The sequence below is a fragment of the Polyodon spathula genome, chromosome 8 (genome assembly GCF_017654505.1).
Source record: "Polyodon spathula isolate WHYD16114869_AA chromosome 8, ASM1765450v1, whole genome shotgun sequence".
In the NCBI taxonomy this organism is placed as follows: domain Eukaryota; kingdom Metazoa; phylum Chordata; class Actinopteri; order Acipenseriformes; family Polyodontidae; genus Polyodon; species Polyodon spathula.
Window position 1 is genome coordinate 37,207,372 of NC_054541.1, and position 18,835 is coordinate 37,226,206.

At 35.3% G+C, this 18,835-nt stretch overlaps 2 protein-coding genes and 1 long non-coding RNA gene across 4 annotated transcripts; 1 reads left to right on the forward strand and 2 right to left on the reverse strand.

The window, feature by feature from the left end:
- Positions 1-1,817: 1,817 nt before the first annotated feature.
- LOC121319899 lies at positions 1,818-3,760 on the reverse strand. Its single transcript, XR_005950764.1, has 2 exons — positions 3,335-3,760; positions 1,818-3,024 (listed from the first exon to the last, which is right to left on the reverse strand). It is a non-coding gene; the product is annotated as an uncharacterized LOC121319899 (long non-coding RNA).
- A 5,121-nt stretch (positions 3,761-8,881) lies between these two features.
- Positions 8,882-13,158, reverse strand: LOC121319900 (general transcription factor 3C polypeptide 6-like). Of its 2 annotated transcripts, none has more exons than XM_041257844.1 (6): positions 12,914-13,158; positions 12,002-12,082; positions 11,457-11,520; positions 11,173-11,217; positions 10,806-10,916; positions 8,882-10,705 (listed from the first exon to the last, which is right to left on the reverse strand). In XM_041257844.1, the coding sequence occupies exons 1-6, from the start codon at positions 12,932-12,934 to the stop codon at positions 10,404-10,406; spliced, it is 624 nt and encodes a 207-aa protein (XP_041113778.1). In that variant the 5' UTR covers positions 12,935-13,158; the 3' UTR covers positions 8,882-10,403. The 2 variants fall into 2 exon arrangements, with proteins under 2 accessions (XP_041113778.1, XP_041113777.1); XM_041257843.1 differs by lacking the exon at positions 12,914-13,158 and adding an exon at positions 12,663-12,835 and having other exon boundaries at positions 8,883-10,705.
- A 906-nt stretch (positions 13,159-14,064) lies between these two features.
- On the forward strand, positions 14,065-17,879 carry LOC121319130 (fascin-3-like). The gene is made up of 6 exons (XM_041256312.1): positions 14,065-14,187; positions 14,638-15,340; positions 16,047-16,165; positions 16,979-17,138; positions 17,269-17,439; positions 17,674-17,879. The coding sequence occupies exons 1-6, from the start codon at positions 14,065-14,067 to the stop codon at positions 17,877-17,879; spliced, it is 1,482 nt and encodes a 493-aa protein (XP_041112246.1).
- The last annotated feature ends 956 nt before the right edge of the window (positions 17,880-18,835 follow it).

Consider the following 18,835-nt stretch of genomic DNA (forward strand, 5'->3'; position numbering starts at 1 on the left):
AACAGAACTAACATGTCAGTACATACGCATGTTGTAATTATACATTGACCATAGAGAATGTTGGGATATTATACCAGTCATACTTTAACCAGGACTGAGAAGCTGAACCTCACCTCTTGTTTTCATTGTCAGCTGTTACTTGCAGGGATGTCATTCTTTGGAATGGCATGCATTTCTGAAAGGGTGAATGGTATTGCCCTTGACTAGGTTTCTCTTGTTTTCCTTGCTCCCTTGCTTTCTGTTGTTCTCTATAAAAATACAAAAAAATTAGAGGCAATATTTCAGGTCCATCTTTACTCTCAAGTTGCAATGGGGGATGAGAGCTCATCTGTGCAGTATTAGCATCTGATTGGCTTGTTTCTGAGCACCAGCGAATCAGATGCAAGAGTTGGACAGATCTGCTCAATGAGCTTCAAAAAATGTTGACTGTATCCAGCATTATAGTTCCCCAGGAATAGTTGCTGTAAGAAAGTATAAAAGACGGGCATGTTCAAAAACATTTGATTAAGCCAAAGTTTTTTTTTCAATTATCTGTAACACAAGAATTACTTTAGTCAAAATTGTAACACACACATCATATATATTATATTATATTATATATATATATATATATATATATATATATATATATATATACTTAAAAATTATATTTTAAATAATCATATTTAGTATTCCTACAATTATTCAAGCAAAAATGTATTTTTGAAAACAGTGAGGTGGTTTGAAATATGACCAGGTGTGTGCAGCTATAATTTCTGTCCCCTGTAACTTATTGATTGTGTATAGAATATAGATTTAGAATAAAAGTAGTGGGGTGGAGATATTCACTGGCAATCCTGTCTCAATATTTCATTCATACTGGAGAGTTCCTTGTAGGGTGTTGCATTATCAGGTTCTGGACCTCCAGCCTAGCAATCAGCAGTATGTTTGGAAGAAGCAGAGATGGCACGGTAGATGTTACATCAAGTGTTAGGGTTGTTGGAATGCTGTGCAGATCCACACTGGGTGTACTATACTTGTATAAAATCACTTTCAAACACTGCTGACAGTGTAAAGAGGTTGTACTCTGTAGATCTCAGTTTAGCCAACAGTCTGTTTTCAGTTGACGGGACTGTCTCGTCCAGTTCCCACATGGAGACATCTGCATTGTTTAACATACATCCCACCATAGAAAACACAATACAGCTTCATGCCATCCCGTTGCAAGATGTATTTAGCTCACTGTTCAACTAAAACAAAGCAATTATCCTGGAAATAGACCTTCAATGAGGTAAATTTTTGTTTAAAAATTCGGAGGCGCCAGCCTCTATTTAGTTCTGTCCATTACAAGTAGTATAAAAGTATATACTCATTTAAAATGAGGAAGGAGCTGTGTCATAATAACAGAAGACATAATTTCCCTACATGGTTTACCTAAGCATATGATTGAAAATATTAAACGTTTATTTTACAGTTAACAGATCGGCAATATTAACTAATCTGTAGTAAATACACCATGCTAAATGCACTGTGACTACAGTGGCACTACTGACTAAGTAAAATATAGAGTTTATTTTCCTGTTTTGTAAACTTAGGAAATAACTTTTCTTCAAGGTAATATACTCTAATGTGCAGAGCATTTAATTTCCCACTTATTAATGCATTGCGTGTCTTACCACTAGTCTCACCTCCAAAGGATGTCTTTAAACGTAAGACTGTAACAACTACAATAACTTTGTTTTATTATTAGAATCTGTTACTACTGATATGCTTTTGACATGTTGGATGTATTTTTTATGTATTTATTATTGTTTACACCATTATTGGTTACAAGGTTAGAAAGTTAAAAATTGATTTTAATGTTACAATAATGAAATTGATAAGAGGTTTCTTCGATGTCATACAATAAAAGGGACATTAACAAAAATGTAATATTTTTGAAAAGTAACAGCACATTAAATAAACACATATTAACAGTGGCTTAAATTACTTGTATTTTTAATATAGTGCATATTAAAATCAACACAATCCTATTTCTACATAGAGCCTCCATACGTTCCAACTATTGACAGAAAGCTTAATATTGCCTTGGTATTGTGGTACTTGTACAAGGAAAGGTACTGTATGTAAGGTTATAATGTAAAAAACATTGAAAAAGTGGTCACCATGCCCTAAATCCATAAGCATGAAACAGGCAACCAAGTCTCATCTTAAAGTATATGAGCTAGCACCAATCTATTCCCAAGCTATACCCTTTCAGTTAGCTCAGACAAGCAGATGTTAGTTTCATACAGTTGACATTAAGACTAAGGAATGTCTAGTACAAGGTTTAATCAAATTGGATTCACTGGTCTCAAGAAATGACCAAATATTTATTTATGATGTACAGGCACCTCCACTGTACTATACATATGCTGTCAGGAGATATGCATCCCTCTGGATTATGAACACAGCAGCATATTGTTTTCGTTAGTGCTAGTGCATTTTTCTCTTTAGGGTTCACTGTAACAATAAAAGTACTTTTTACATCTAAAACACTTTTTATAACAAGAGTTATTCAAATAACATTTTTCAGCTTATACCAGTGTTGTTTCTTTGTTCATATACAATGGTCCAGATATGTGTACCAATAATGATTTGTTTCCTTTTCTATTAAAATGTACTTAATTCAACAAAGAAATAAAATAAAAAATGTAAACAGCACACGGTTAAGGTTACAAATATCAATGTACTTGTTTATGACCCCACAGCTTTATTGGTTCTGAGGGACCCCTGTTGCAGCAGAGTTGCTGTGCAGAGATAGTGCTGGTATCCAGTCAATGCACAGTCGGGCTCCTGGAGTTCAAGTTTCTGAAGAGGCATCAAACTGCGTAAGGAATCCAGCAGTCCCAAGAATGCAGCTGCCAGTGACACTATGGTTCCGAACAGATAGATTTTCAGGACTTCGTTCATTTTTGGAGATAATGTTTAACTGTGAGTCCAAGGGAGAGTGTTTCTTTCACGTAGCTTTTTTGTAATAAATATTCGATCAGGGACAAGTGTAGCCTGTAAAAACAAGAGAAAGAAAAATGCAGTTGCTGGTAATTTAAGAATATATGGCATCTTAACAAAACACTGCTCCATAACAAACAAAACTAAGGCACACAATGTGTACAACAGAAGAAAAAAAATAACCTAAAATAGTTTACGCTACTAAACTAAAATAAACAAGAAAAAAAAAAAAAACATTATTCATTAATATAACAAAAATGAATCTCTGTTATTACAAATAATGAATAGATTTAAAATATACCTAAGATTTAAACAATATAGTCGTTACGTGGTTACAGTTTGTGTTTAAATAACAGAAACCTACCCGGTAAGAAGTAGATAAGCACAAGTTGTTCCTTTGCTGAACTGAAGAATCACTTTGGTTTGACGGTAATATATACTTTCTTCCTGCTGGAACACTTGCTTTAGGCTTCTAATACAGCTTTTATCTGTCCTCTGTGACGTGATGCCCTAGTTCCTCCCCTGTGCTTGCCTCATTACTCCCACTATCCAAACAGTCTGGGAAGTTCCCAGTCGTTCTTTTTACTGGAACATTAACCTTGCCCAATTTGATGTAAATTTCAAGAAGTTCGTAAATTGCTATGTTTTAACAGGTGGCTATAAATTACAGATTTAAAAACACGTGTCTTTGATACTGTTTTGTTTCATATAAAACCAAATGGTATTTTAATTTAGATTACAGTGAATATCGACTAACTATATCCTGTGTGTAGAAAGCTATATGGAAGGCAATTTGGGCGCAGTCCATATTCATATATCAATATTATGTACGCAAAACTACCGTCACACATTCCATGACCAGCTATTCAATTACCACGCCCGACCATTAGCTCTTACATTGGGCGGACTGAGTTAATACCGAACGTTTTGTATGCAGTGGAATTCACAAGTGTGAATTTGGATAAATTGTGAATAGATGTGAATCTGTTCTTAAATTTAGTGTGCAGATGTCAATGGAAATGATGGTTTTCATATTTAAGGACTGATGATGCAGTTTTAAACTACCTTAAAAAAAAAAAAAATACCTCACTAATATTTGAAATTATAAACCAACCAACAACACATAACGTTAATTTCACCTCATGGCATGAATATATTACATAAATATCTTATAAATCCTGGTTATCAAGATCTGAAGTAAACAATACTAATTAAGATAATCAAAAATGTTGTATTACATCACTCTACAATTCCTACTGTCAGAAATTAAACCTCACACTACAACACAATAGCTAACAATAGCTCTGGTGTCCTGATCTTGCAGAGTCATGGAACTTTTCACCTACATTTCTTGTCATAACACTGAAATGATAACCAAGAGAAATTTGAGTTACTTACTGGCAAGTCAAATATAATCAGTCTTCATTATTATATACTATCTCTTTTATTTTGCACGGATGACTAGAAATGTTATCCCAACGACCTACATTTATTTAATCAAGGGGTGTGCAGTACACTCCAATAATGTAATGATATTATCTTCAGAATTTTAACTTCTAAATTCTCTTGGAATTGTAATTCAGTTTGAACAATCAAATATTCCTCATACATCACAAAAACATATTAGTGGTCCAAAACATTATTTAAATGAACGTGCACGTCTTCTTTTAGGATTTACCAAGTGGGAATTATTTAAAGAAAAAAGTCTGTTCTAAGTAATGTTATTTTGTTTCAAGAGAACTGTCTTTGAAAAGAAAGTTATCTATTTTCTGTCAGTCGCGTTGGTGCTTGCCAACATAAACAAGTGCAGATGCCACATGCTAAGGGATGAACTCATTTGTGTTTTTTAACTTTCACCTAGAACTCTGACGGGACACACTAGCTGCAGAACTGGAATTTCACTCAATGGAATTTAATTACTTTTTAGACTGGTGGTTTGGAGGTTTGAGGGGATCAGTTCAGATTCTACCCTCTGATGGCAGCTTTTAGCAAGGCTGTGATGTTAGGAAAGAACACCTATGCCAGGAAATACCCATGGCTCCTATTTATCATCAACAGTACTAAGTAGCCTCACAATTGAAAAATGTCTCTACGTATACTGGTAGTGTTAAAATGGCACATTTATCTTCAGTGGACATACTAGGAATTGAAACCCACACATCCTGCAGTTGCCCTTTACAAGGGAATACTACCAATTAGCTGTGTTGATTTGATATTGCTAGTGATAAATTGTTTACTATAATTCTAATTGCTTGTCTTAGTACTATTGTATCAATGTCTGCTTATCTACTAATAATTAAAACCATTACCAAAACCTAATCTCTGTTCTATTTCATTATAGTGGGAAAGTAAAGGTCTGACTACGAAATTAGGGTCAATACTCCAAGTGTCAAGTGACCCTAATTCATAAAGCAGAATGGACTCATTTTGCATTGCATATAAAAGAGTATGATTTGCACATTTATCGTAGAAGTTGATAAATGGGATTCAAGTCATACCTAAGCAATACTTTCCAGCATAAAATCATATGTAATAACTACTGGGCCTACAGCACCAACACCAACAAATGACTTCCTCAGTTCTCAAGAATCCTGCTCTCAATTGGAGTTGGTGGGGTTGGCAGTTTGCACTGAGATTTTACAGCCCAGATAACACCGTGATCAGTGAAAAACCCAGATAGACAGTGGTCTCAGATGCACAAAAAAGGATGAGAATTGTTCTTTTGGGAAATAACCTCTTCGTCAGCAACACATGCTTCCAGTACTTAGTTCACACTTTTAGCCTGTTTCTAACATTTTGGAGAGTAAAGCTATCAAGCTTATGGGAAATAATGACACTCAATCGTGGACACATGCTAGCTGTATTTTAATACTGGCAGAAGCCATGTATATCCTATTGATGGTAAAACATTTTCTTCTATTGAACAACATTTGACACCACAATTTACAAATCTGTAAATTCCCAGTACAGCCTTTCACTGCTTCAAAATTGCTTACTAATTAGCCTTGCACAGCTTTCTGCTGTTGTGAAATTGAAAGTATTTCAAATGAGTAACTTGGGTCAGAGGGTAGCATACTCAAGTGTAGACAGCCCCACATGTTCTGAGCCTGTACTTTCAATGCACTTCATGTTCTAATGTCTTGACTGACTGATCAGAAGTCTTTGGCAACTACTAGCTTGGAATAACTGGTTCTTCCCAGAATTAAATGTGCCTCTAGGGAAACCCAAGCCCTAGATGGGGAAATTAACACAGCATTTTGTAGATTGATTTGGTGGTTATTCTTGCAATAATCCCGTTGCTAACTGGCCCCAGTAGAATTAATTTACTGTTAAGAACATAAGAACATAAGAACATAAGAAAGTTTACAAACGAGAGGAGGCCATTCGGCCCATCTTGCTCATTTGGTTGTTAGTAGCTTATTGATCCCAAAATCTCATCAAGCAGCTTCTTGAAGGATCCCAGGGTGTCAGCTTCAACAACATTACTGGGGAGTTGATTCCAGACCCTCACAATTCTCTGTGTAAAAAAGTGTCTCCTATTTTCTGTTCTGAATGCCCCTTTTTCTAAACTCCATTTGTGACCCCTGGTCCTTGTTTCTTTTTTCAGGCTGAAAAAGTCCCTTGGGTCGACACTGTCAATACCTTTTAGAATTTTGAATGCTTGAATTAGGTCGCCACGTAGTCTTCTTTGTTCAAGACTGAACAGATTCAATTCTTTTAGCCTGTCTGCATATGACATGCCTTTTAAGCCCGGAATAATTCTGGTCGCTCTTCTTTGCACTCTTTCTAGAGCAGCAATATCTTTTTTATAGCGAGGTGACCAGAACTGAACACAATATTCAAGATGAGGTCTTACTAGTGCATTGTACAGTTTTAACATTACTTCCCTTGATTTAAATTCAACACTTTTCACAATGTATCCGAGCATCTTGTTAGCCTTTTTTATAGCTTCCCCACATTGTCTAGATGAAGACATTTCTGAGTCAACAAAAACTCCTAGGTCTTTTTCATAGATTCCTTCTCCAATTTCAATATCTCCCACATGATATTTATAATGTACATTTTTATTTCCTGCGTGCAGTACCTTACACTTTTCTCTATTAAATGTCATTTGCCATGTGTCTGCCCAGTTCTGAATCTTGTCTAGATCATTTTGAATGACCTTTGCTGCTGCAACAGTGTTTGCCACTCCTCCTACTTTTGTGTCGTCTGCAAATTTAACAAGTTTGCTTACTATACCAGAATCTAAATCATTAATGTAGATTAGGAATAGCAGAGGACCTAATACTGATCCCTGTGGTACACCGCTGGTTACCACACTCCATTCTGAGGTTTTTCCTCTAATCAGTACTTTCTGTTTTCTACATGTTAACCACTCCCTAATCCATGTACATGTGTTTCCTTGAATCCCAACTGCGTTCAGTTTGAGAATTAATCTTTTGTGCGGGACTTTGTCAAAAGCTTTCTGGAAATCTAAATAAACCATGTCATATGCTTTGCAATTATCCATTATCGATGTTGCATCCTCAAAAAAATCAAGCAAGTTAGTTAGGCACGATCTCCCTTTCCTAAAACCATGTTGACTATCTCCCAGTACCCTGTTACCATACAGGTAATTTTCCATTTTGGATCTTATTATAGTTTCCATAAGTTTGCATATAATAGAAGTCAGGCTTACTGGTCTGTAGTTACCTGGTTCAGTTTTGTTTCCCTTTTTGTGGATCGGTATTACGTTTGCAATTTTCCAGTCTGTCGGTACCACCCCTGTGTCAAGAGACTGCTGCATGATCTTGGTTAGCGGTTTGTAAATTACTTCTTTCATTTCTTTGAGTACTACTGGGAGGATCTCATCCGGCCCAGGGGATTTGTTTATTTTAAGAGCTCCTAGTCCCTTTAACACTTCTGCCTCAGTTATGCTAAAGTTATTTAAAACTGGATAGGAACTGGATGACATGTGGGGCATGTTGTCAGTATCTTCCTTTGTAAAAACTTGTGAAAAGTAATCCATAATTTGTTATTAGCCACAATCACGTGACAGCCTATTTTTGGGGTTTTACATTGAGTACCAAAGCTTATTTTATTGTTGTTGCTATATATATATATATATATATATATATATATATATATATATATATATATATATATATATATATATATATAGTAAAGAGAAGTAAAGAGAAATGCAATAATTATTTTGAAAAGTTTTAAATGTTACTTTATTTTAAAAATACAGGTCTAGGAAATATAACTCCACTTAAAACAGTAGACCACTCTAGTAGTATAGCATAGGAAATATAACTCCACTTAAAACAGCAGACCACTCTAGTAGTATAGCATAGGAAAGATAACTCCACTTAAAACAGCAGACCACTCTAGTAGTATAACATAGGAAAGATAACTATGCAAACTAGTTTGATGATTGTGCTCATTTGCATATGTTCCAGTCAAAGCTTGATGGTTCCTGGAATCATTTGCTATTAGTTGTTGGTGCTCTGTCTGAGCAGGTGTTGCAATCTCTACCACACCACACCCACTGAACAATCGCCTTGAGTACTGTCTGACCTTCTCCCTAGTTTCTAGAATGTGCACAATTCTGCATTCAAATGTAGCCAATTAATCATTGGTTTAAAATGAAATCAACTGTAATTTCAGGAGTGGATGTTGATAGTATACGGTGTACATACATTCAACTAATATGTCTAAAAATACATATTCTCCTAAAATATGATTCTGTAACAATCAAAGTTATATAGGCTCAATGGCACATATTTTTAAGCATAACTACAGACCATCTGATATCTTTTTACACACTAATCAGATTATCCCTTATTTACTGTATATTGCTTCTAAAACAGTAGAAGGACAAAATCAAGCTTTATTCACAAAAAAAAAAAAAAAAAATGAAATTCTTAAATGTACAGTAGGACTAGACTGGCTCTTTGAGTTCATCATATAATCACAAAAAGTGACCAAGATTTTAAAGCACTTGTCAGTAATCATTTAAAACATTAATGCAGTTGAACATTTAGAATAGATGTGGCAGTACTTGATCTTGTATTACTGCTAGAACCCACTGAACTCCCTTTGTCGTTACATTGGCCCGACGCTTCTGTTACAAACAGCTGTAAGTGAACAGCCACACGAATTGAAAACACACTTCCTTCTGCTGACTTTTCTCTTCTTTGGCAAAGTAGTCTCTAGTAGACATTTGTGCTTAAGTGTATTCTAACTGTTGTCATATATGTCATTAGATCTAAAACGTTTGTGCTTCATTTTATATTGGTTCTGCAGGGAGATGAATCATGTGTTCTGCGAGTCATCAAGGACATTATCAATGGAACTGTATCCGTCTATCAATTGCTGAACTACTTTGGAATAAAAAGTTAACTATATTTTTTTTACACATCCAAAAGGTATTACAATTAAACCCACATTCTTATTTATACAGTTATTGCTATGTAAAAGTATAGCATACCTTGTTGCAAATGACAGCAATAAACAACAGTGGTCAAAGCAGGTGGTCATGCTGATGCAAGAGGCTTCAATGCAGGCCATGAGCTTGAAATGTTGGTAATGTAAATTCCTGTGTTGTAAATGTATATCATTTTCTATGAGAATGTGCTGCTTGTAAGCATTTGCCATCCGGGTAACAATAATTGTCTGTTCCAATTCTCAACTGAACAGGGTAACAAGAGTCCAAAGCTGCAAACTTATCAAAACCCAGCTAAATTACTGAAGGTCGTTTTCATTATACTGCAGGCTGCACAAAATCAGGGACTGAAAATACTGTACACTGGAAGAAAACTACACATTAAATTTACAAACTTAACATTTATCATTAGATCCTACAGCTTGAGAAAACACACACACAAAAAAAACTTAATAGAAATAAATCACATTCACCATTTAGTGCCAGGGATACAAATTCTATAAATGCCTTTTCTGTATGTACTGTGAAACTCCTTGTGAAGCAGGGGGGGGGGGTCCTTCCTTGAAAGCCTCTCAAACTCAAAAACTGTTCTTACGCTATAATTGTAGAATATGCAACATAACTGTACTTGGTAGGAAATACATTCATTCAACAACAATTTAACAAAACAATTCCTTTATTTTTTTTTACCATGTTATTACAGTAAGCTTTTTTTTTTTTTTTTTTTTTTTTTTTTTTTAACTATAGACTACCACCACCAAGTCCATCATGGGGCAGAAACTTTACAGCAAAGTGTTCTCCAGAATAACTTTTGTATTCCCAGTGAAGCATCAGTATTCTGTGCCCTCTTGACTACAACACACATTTGGTCTAACTGCTAGAGAGATGCAGGAAAGAATGTGATAAATGGCATTTACAAAACACATTAGTCAGCTGTGTGAGTGACTGCCCATTAACACTGTTTTGATCTGTTCAAGTACTGTATGTGGCAACAGAAAGCCAGTCACTTTAGAGGATCACATGCAACAACAGGATCTGTTATGCCAGTGTCAGATTCAGGTTGCTCGCAGGCTGAAGTATCCGGGTCAGTTACAGAGCAGTTCGTTTCTTGACTGAGGTCGACAGGCTCCAAGTCACTGACCTCACCTTCAGAGCCAGAGCTGAGATGTGGCACTTCAGTGGGATCTACATCAGTCACAACACTGGATTCTCCCACCACTTCTTTGGACTTCGGAAGAAAACTGCAGATCATATTGGGGCGGCCTGAAAAATCTCCATCACTTAACTGGAGTACTTCTATGCCCCCTGTGTAAAAAATAATTGTATGTAGTTCATTGAGGACAATATTGAGAGAGGTCTGACGTGAGCTTAAAACACTGAAAACTAGATTTAAAATCTAACTAACCTGAGCCCTCCTCCCCTTCTTTCTTCTCAGACAGGAATGTCCGCTTCATCATCAGTTTTTTCACTGTATGACATTTATATTTTAACTGTGGCTTTACTTCGGACTCCAAATCTAAAACAGAAGACCTCTGTTAGGAAATAATGTACTGTTAAATATTAGGTATGTGTTTATTAGTATGGAACTGCATCTAACAGTGACATCGGCCAGGAGGAATGGAACTGAAGCAGCAGCAGATTAAAACCACAATCTTTCACAGCAGCCCATGGTTTTCACGTTAACCCTGCACTGACTTGGTAGGGATATCAGATTTGTTTGAATGCATTATTAAGCAATGATTGAACACATTAACAACAAAAGAGATTCATACCGTGATCTGCATTTTCTTCAAATATGACACATGTTCCTAGAGCATCTGTTGATACAAAATGGTAAGGCAAACTGTTACAGAGATGAAAATACAAGTCAAAATATTGTTGTAACAATATAAAGGAAAAGAAAAATGTTTTTATTTAAAAAATGTATTTATATATATTTTTTTAATTGAACCAAGTAAAGGTGCTGATGTACTGGCATCTGGTCTTAACTTCCCCAGGGAAATAAATTTGGGTCAAAATTAAGGGAGACCTATGCATGTAATACATAAAAAATCACCTTCATATTCTCCAGCAAACACATATCTGCCCACTTGCATTACAGGCTGCTCAGTGTCTATTCCCTAAAAATAAAATTAAGGAAGAAAACAATGTTTTAATTCTTCTGCCTTCACAGATTGCAAGATACATACACTGGGTATTGAACTACTCACAATATGTACCACTCTAAAGACACAAAAATACTGTTGGCTGGTTTTGTTTTTATATAAAAGAGTAGAGTACAGTATACACTCTGAATTCACTTCTTTTTTTTGATAATATTAATTTTGCAATTTCAGACAGTATTAAGTGCACCTTTAAAACTGATGTTTGCCCTGTTTCATTAACTACAAAAAAAGCAATAAACTATATATTTGTTTCGTCAATAAATTGAATATATACTGTAGTTTTAATGATTACTTTATTTTCTCAGAATTTTGCTAAATGTTGTATACTATATGTTTACAGTATTATCCAATTATACGTGTTCATAAACATAATTTACAACTGTTTCAGCACATACTAACAAATGGGAAAAAAAGAAAAAAAAAAGAAAACCCTTACCACTATCTTGCACTTGTCCACACATTGTGTTAAATAGTCCGAGTTGATGACTCCCGATAGCTCAACCACCACAAGCTGGTCCTAAACACACAATATTTGTTGGTAATAAAGGTGAGGTGGTGCTATTTCATCACCCGTTTTAATTAGTAACCATAAGTGTTCATACATTTAAACCATATTACTGAAAATGATAATTAATGCAGTGACTAAGGTTGCAAATAAACTTTGGCGTACGAAAGCGAGAAAACTGGGTCTCATTCATATAGTTATACGAATATATTAGGATGGTGATTTGACCCAAGATATTAACCAATGAGCAATTCAGATTTCGGTAACGCAGGACAGACACACAGACACACACAGACACACACACACACATATATATATATATATATATATATATATATATATATATATATATATATATATATATATATATATATATATATGTGCTTAAAAAATAAATACAGTTTTTAAAAATAACGAGCGCTGGAAAACAACTTTCTGAAACCGATCTGCAATTTTCTCTACGGGGGTGGTTTAAAAAACAAAACAAAAACAAAAACAAATAAATAAATAAAAAGGCGAACCTGCCGAACTAAACAGATATATAGATAATTGTTTTAAGCATATATTGATTGATAATAAAGTCTCCCCACACCTCTTCTTCCCATTCATCATCCATGTCTACTTAATTTCGATTAGCATTCGCCTAAACATTGCTATAACAAGGGCGCCGCCATTTGTGAGTGGCCAGTCAACAGAAACACTGACTGATTCATAGAACAGGCGTCTGTAATCAATCTCAGAGCAGTCTTCTTTTTTTTTTGTTCTGATGAAGACGACGAGTCCCACCAACAGTTTTTTTTTTTTTTTTAAAACACATTTTGATGTTATTCGTCTCAAACCTACCTGAACTCCTTTTCGAATCATTATATTTTTGCATATGAGTGCCCATTTCCTGTTGCCGGATTAATTTAGTATAGTCTCACGTTAATTATTTTTTATTCAGCTTCATAAAATGGACATATTACTAAATATTTCATATCCTCTTACAGTCTGTAATTATATGTTTTATTATTATTAGTCGTAGTAGTCGTAGTCGTTGTAGTAGTCCTATTTATTGTCCATTAAGGGGCCATTTTAGCTGTCAAGTGACAGCTGGAGAAAAAAATTCTATTTAGCACCCAGGGCTCCAACAAAGACGGGCAATTAACTAATTTTAACATATTATTATTATTATATTTATTATTATTTATTTTATTATTATTATTTTGGACATTTTTATCGACATTTAATTATAACTCTTGTTTCCCCCACCCCACATCATCACAAATCCCTTCACAGTTTAAGATTAGAACGTTCTATTGTATAGAGGAGGGTTTTGACAAACTGTGTTTTTGTATTTGTTGTTTGTTTGTTTTTGTTTTTTGCTATAAAAGAATCAGGCTATTAAACTTTTTAATATTGACATTGATAAGACTTTCCATTTCTTTTTCTCCTGAGGATATTTATGTCAAAATCTCTGTCCCTTTCCTTCCCATGAAACATGCGTGAACTGGGCTCCATGCCAATATTTTTCTTTTTCTGAATATCATGAGAGATTTGTATATATCTAAAGTAATATCTGTCCTGATGTTTAAATCTCCGTGTACTGCCTGTAGAGCACTCAGAGTCAGTGACAGACAAGTTCATAGACAGCTTTACATTAAATGGGACATATTCTCCTTACATTTACTCCTATGTTTTAAAATGAAAAACACCTGTTAATTTAGCATTTCACACTTATAGTTTGTAAACATCTAAGCGAAATGACAACTCAAATAGCTTATTTTAACTGGGTATGAAGACTAGCAAAGTAACTAACCCATCACCCAGCTGATGTCATCCCCATGGTTTATGACATCAGCCAGGTGATGGTTTAGTAAAATCACATCTGAAAAAGCTCATGACTTACACTATAGTGATGGTTGTATTTTGATTTTTCTCTGCTGGTGCTTTTAGTATTTGGATTTTAAGAATACGAGTTTGAGGACTTGACTATTGTATATTTCAACCCAAAGATGCCTGATTCAAATACCAACACTTTAAAAGTAGGGATTGTGAGCACACTGGGTAAATACCTGACTTCAGAGTATTATGCAAACTGTGTCACTGCTGCTGGATGTGAGATGAGAACAAACCAGGTGCATTATTAAAGACTAGGCTAACCTTTAAATATGTTTATTTTCATTTATTACTTTTCAGATGAAAATAGATTTCTGAAGTGTTTTGATAAAAAATAAAATAAAAGTGGAATATGCTTGGTATAATACTGTACATTTTCTTATGGAAATTAATTTATCAAACAAAGTTTTGTAACAGGCTGTTTTGCTTGGGTGGTTTAACACGGTGCCTACAAAGTCTGTCGGTTTACAACAATGTAGGGAGTTATTCTGTACTGCATATGTTACAGGACTACCAATGTGCAGTATTTATTATAGACTATGAGTACTCTGCTTTGTCAGAAACCAGACACTTACATATTTCTTATTTATTTATCATAAACAAAGTTGATTGTGATGTATTGTGGAATCTGCTTGCACCTATGTGCATATATGTGACACAGACTGTTTGTGTGTGTCTCTATCTCGCAGATATGGGATGTGGAGATTCAGTCTTTCAGAGGAAGCCAGGTAGTGGTGGCGCTCAAAGGCTCTCGTGGGTTGAGACTTGTGGTTGATTTAGATGGATCGGTAAGCTGTGGTGCTTCGTGTACAGAACCTCAAAACCTGTTTCTGTTGACATTCCAACCTAATGGGAAATGGAGCTTTAAATCCTTAGCTACTGGCACTCACTTAGAGGCTGATGGGGAAGATGTCATCTGTGTCTCTGAAAACGTTAGAGATGAGCACCTCTGGACCCCCTGCATAGCCATCCATTCCCATGTGGTTTTCTTCAATATTAGGAGCCATCTTTATTTGCAGGCTGATCCAGAAGAAGACCAAGTTTGGGCAGGCGCCACTTACCCTTTTAATGAACGCTGTGGTTTTGTCATGTTGTTTGACAAAGACAAAGGGAAGTACCATCTGAGAACAAGTGATGGTTTATATGTGTCTTCAGTAAAAAAGCTGGTTAGCAAGCCCAGTGAAAAGACAGCTTTAACTTTTCATCTAAGACCAGGGTACCTGGCTTCTTTTTTTGATGATTGTGGAAGTCGCTTGTTCCCTCATGGGAGAAGTGGAGCTTTATTACCAGGAAATATCCACATTAATAAAGATGAGTGGTTTGTGATCAAGAGAAACCCTTGTTTAATCACATTGAAGGCTCTGAATAAGAACTATGCAACAGTTACCTGTGGTAATTATAATGTTTATTTATAATTCATTTTCTAGTCTTTTTCTTTTCTAAAATGACTCAAAGTGTGTCAAAACATGTTATGGACATTCATTAGCATAAATTCATAATCATGGTCATTCATGGTGGCATATTTATTTATGATTGTAGCTTGTGACTTCTAGGTCTAATGAAGATTATATTTTAGTAACCAGTGGCCTCAGCATCACAAGATAGGTGATTCCATAGCAATGTCCTGATTTTAGAAAAACAAATCAGAAAAAAAAGCTCTAAGGAAGGTCTCTGAGTAGGTCAGCCTGCAAAGTGCAACATCAATTTGCAAATGAGCAGATTTACATTTTCACATCAGAAGGGTTCTTATGAACCTCACTAACCATGATTTTATTAATTTTTTACTTTATTGCAACGTCAGCCATACGTATCCAGACATTTGACATGTAATTGTCCATAGTGAACATCATATATTATAATTGTGGGTCATTTTCATTGTATGTCCCATATGCGTGTAATTCTTAAATACAGTAGATTTACAGCATGGATACAGTCTGATAATACTCGATTGAAATGCACATGAAGTGTCAACTGCATGCCTATTCAGTGGACAAATATCAACTCGGAAGTTCGTGACTGGAGGCCTCAGGGTTCAGACTTTCAAGATAAGTAATATCTGGTAAACAGCCTTCAAAGCAATGTTTATGTTTTTCCACAGGTGTTGAGGTGTATGCCAATAGAAATAAACCTGACAGTCACTCATTATTTGAGTTGGAGGTAAACCCCAGGACAGAGCTGGTAAAGATTCAGACTCCTAAAGGCAGATACCTTACCCTGGTAATGAACATTTCGTATTTATTTATTTTTTCTTTTGTTGGTTTTACCAGTAGAAAACCCAATGAAGCTTAATGATGGTTCCATATTAGGTACTTTTCAATAGCCCCAATGACTAAGATCAGAAAAGAGGTATTTAAAGAGTGAGTAGTGTCAAATAACATTTTTATACTGTACCCTATGCTATGTTAAGGTACTGTGGCTATGAGTACAGCAGCTGCTCTTCAGTTCTAGTTTAGTGTCAGTTGATTTATGTAATGTTGGCTAGATCAGCCACTGTGTCTATGTTTGTAAGCTCCAGCATCATCTAGTGTGCAGCAGTGTATTGATAGCAAAACAAAATGAAACCTGGAGCTAATCGCTAGATGGTGCTGCTGGCTCTTACTTCTAAAGTCGCTTCAGTTGATCTCTGTTAAATATAGCAAGCACCACCCAGAATGATAGCAAACATCCCCCCAAAAAAGGAGGTGGTAAGAGAGCAAAGAAAATTGAATGTGAAGCTCTTGTTCGTAAAGTTATGCCAGCAGCCACTTTCAATAATTCTTAATGGACTTGTGATTGGTTTAGTGATCCTTTTAAGTAGTTTCAAACCCCTGGTAATATATAGGCTGTTTACTAGAAGTAAAATCTCTTTCAGCTGATCACTGCATATGACTGACAAACATGTGTCAGAGTTAGAGACCAGCTGTAGTTGGTAAATTGCTTTCAGGGTTGTTGGAATCCCAGACTGATCAACAGGTGTCAGGTGTCAATATTATTGGTTATTGTATAAGCCACAACAAGGGCCTATGAACATGTTTTTCCGTCTTGCCTTAGAGAGGGAGTAACAGTGTGATAGCAGATGGAGATGGGGATGAGAGCAATTCCTTGTTTGAAGTGGAGTGGCGATACGGTAAAGTGTGCTTCCAAGCATCCAATGGAATGTACCTTACAGTTAAACCAATTGGACTTATCACAGCCAGTTCTCCTGAAGTCGGTAAGATTTTCATACTGGCAATGTACTTTTTATGTACAGTACTCTTAAATGTAGAATTTGGACTGAGCAATGAAACCTAAATTAGTATGCCATCACCTAACTAAACCTTTTATTTTTTGTAACTTTTTAGGGCCAAATGAACAGTTTGTGGTACAGCTGGCAAATCGGCCCTTCTTGATGATGCGTGGTAAATACGGCTATGTTGGTAAATCTATCCACCATGCTGTTTTGCAGTGCAACTTGCCAGAGCCTGAACAGATCAGTCTGATTCCCTGCAAGCATGGATTCTACCACTTTAAAGGTAAAGGTGAATCTGTAGACAAATCTGCTGCTAGATACCCAATGATAGAATTCTATCATTTTTGAATTTTATGTCCAGTATTTTGAAGAAACAGTGTATTCACTACAACAACATTAAAACAATGCTCTGTTCCACAACATAACAGTGCTGTGTTGCAAACTGTTCAGCTATTGCACTGGCATTCAACCAGTCCTTTTAATAACAATAACGTGATAAATGTTGTTTTTTATGCAGGGTCAAATGGTAATTTCTGGACAATGACAGAAAACGATACATTCAAAGCTGATGGGAATGTCGTTCTGAATTTCTGCATTGAAATCCGGGGCATCAATCTGCTAGCAATCTTGGCTCCCAATGGCTGCTATCTACGGGGGGAAAACAGTGGAGTTCTCAGTGCCACTGGACAAACAATCGATGAGGACTGTCTTTGGGAATTTTAAACAGTTACATGCGGGAAAGATGATTCAAATGATAAATACAAACCTAAATGGTGTCTGAAATAAACCTAGACATGTATTAATTAACTTAAGATGTAATTATTTATTTATAATCCCAAATATTTGTTTTGCTTTTTTGCATATGTATTTTTTTTAGATTCTGTCCTCTGTGTGTAAATATCGATACTAAAAAAGTGAGTTATTTAAGTTTAATTAGGTCAATTTTTATTAATGTTTTTGTTTTGCTGATCCAAAATTCAAACTTTTATAAACCACTAGATGGTAGCAACTCTATTGTCATTGAAACAGTATGCTCCAAAATAGCTGACATGTTGATTTGACCCTATAAAGCAAGTCTACCTTTAAGCTTTAAGTTACAAAAGGAAGTCTTTTTAACAGCTAATAAAGATAATAAATTATTGACCAGCGACACTGGTTCTTTTGCTTATCCAGTATACCGTCGGTATCAATTATGGGTCGACTGGGTCATACCGACGGAGGATCCAGTGTTCAGTTTCACTTCCCACAGTAACCTAAAACCATCATAATAGTATACATCATGTTGTATATGGATTCGGCACACTTAGTACAGTAATATATTATCTATATTATATTATATATATCTATATATATATATATTATATATTAATATATATATATATATATATATATATATATATATATATATATATATATATATATATATATATATATCATATATATATATATACACACACATGTGATGAAATGGAAATATGAATCACTAGAGATGCTACTTGATTTAGTGTGCTTGAATTGTGTTTGTGCCCATTCAATGTTATTGGTTAATTTGCCCAATAACTGATTAGTGCAGGCTACTGTTGCATTCACTGTTGTCATGTCATCCATAGATGCTCAAATTGGTGGTAGTCGCATTCCAGAAGCCAAGCACTATCCTCCCACTACCTATTTTGACGCCC

Bases quoted from the DNA above. Each gene is read 5' to 3' on its own strand.
- LOC121319130 (XM_041256312.1), top strand. From the start codon at position 14,065: ATGCCTGATTCAAATACCAACACTTTAAAAGTAGGGATTGTGAGCACA. The intron at 14,188-14,637 runs GTGCATTATTAA...TCTATCTCGCAG, and splicing joins GTGAGATGAGAACAAACCAG to ATATGGGATGTGGAGATTCA. The intron at 17,139-17,268 runs GTAAGATTTTCA...GTAACTTTTTAG, and splicing joins AGCCAGTTCTCCTGAAGTCG to GGCCAAATGAACAGTTTGTG.
- LOC121319900 (XM_041257843.1), bottom strand. From the start codon at position 12,686: ATGGATGATGAATGGGAAGAAGAG. The intron at 12,083-12,662 runs GTGTGGGGAGAC...TTGTGTGTTTAG, and splicing joins ATGATGAATGGGAAGAAGAG to GACCAGCTTGTGGTGGTTGA. The intron at 10,917-11,172 runs GTATGAATCTCT...CTTCTGTTTTAG, and splicing joins TGAAGAAAATGCAGATCACG to ATTTGGAGTCCGAAGTAAAG.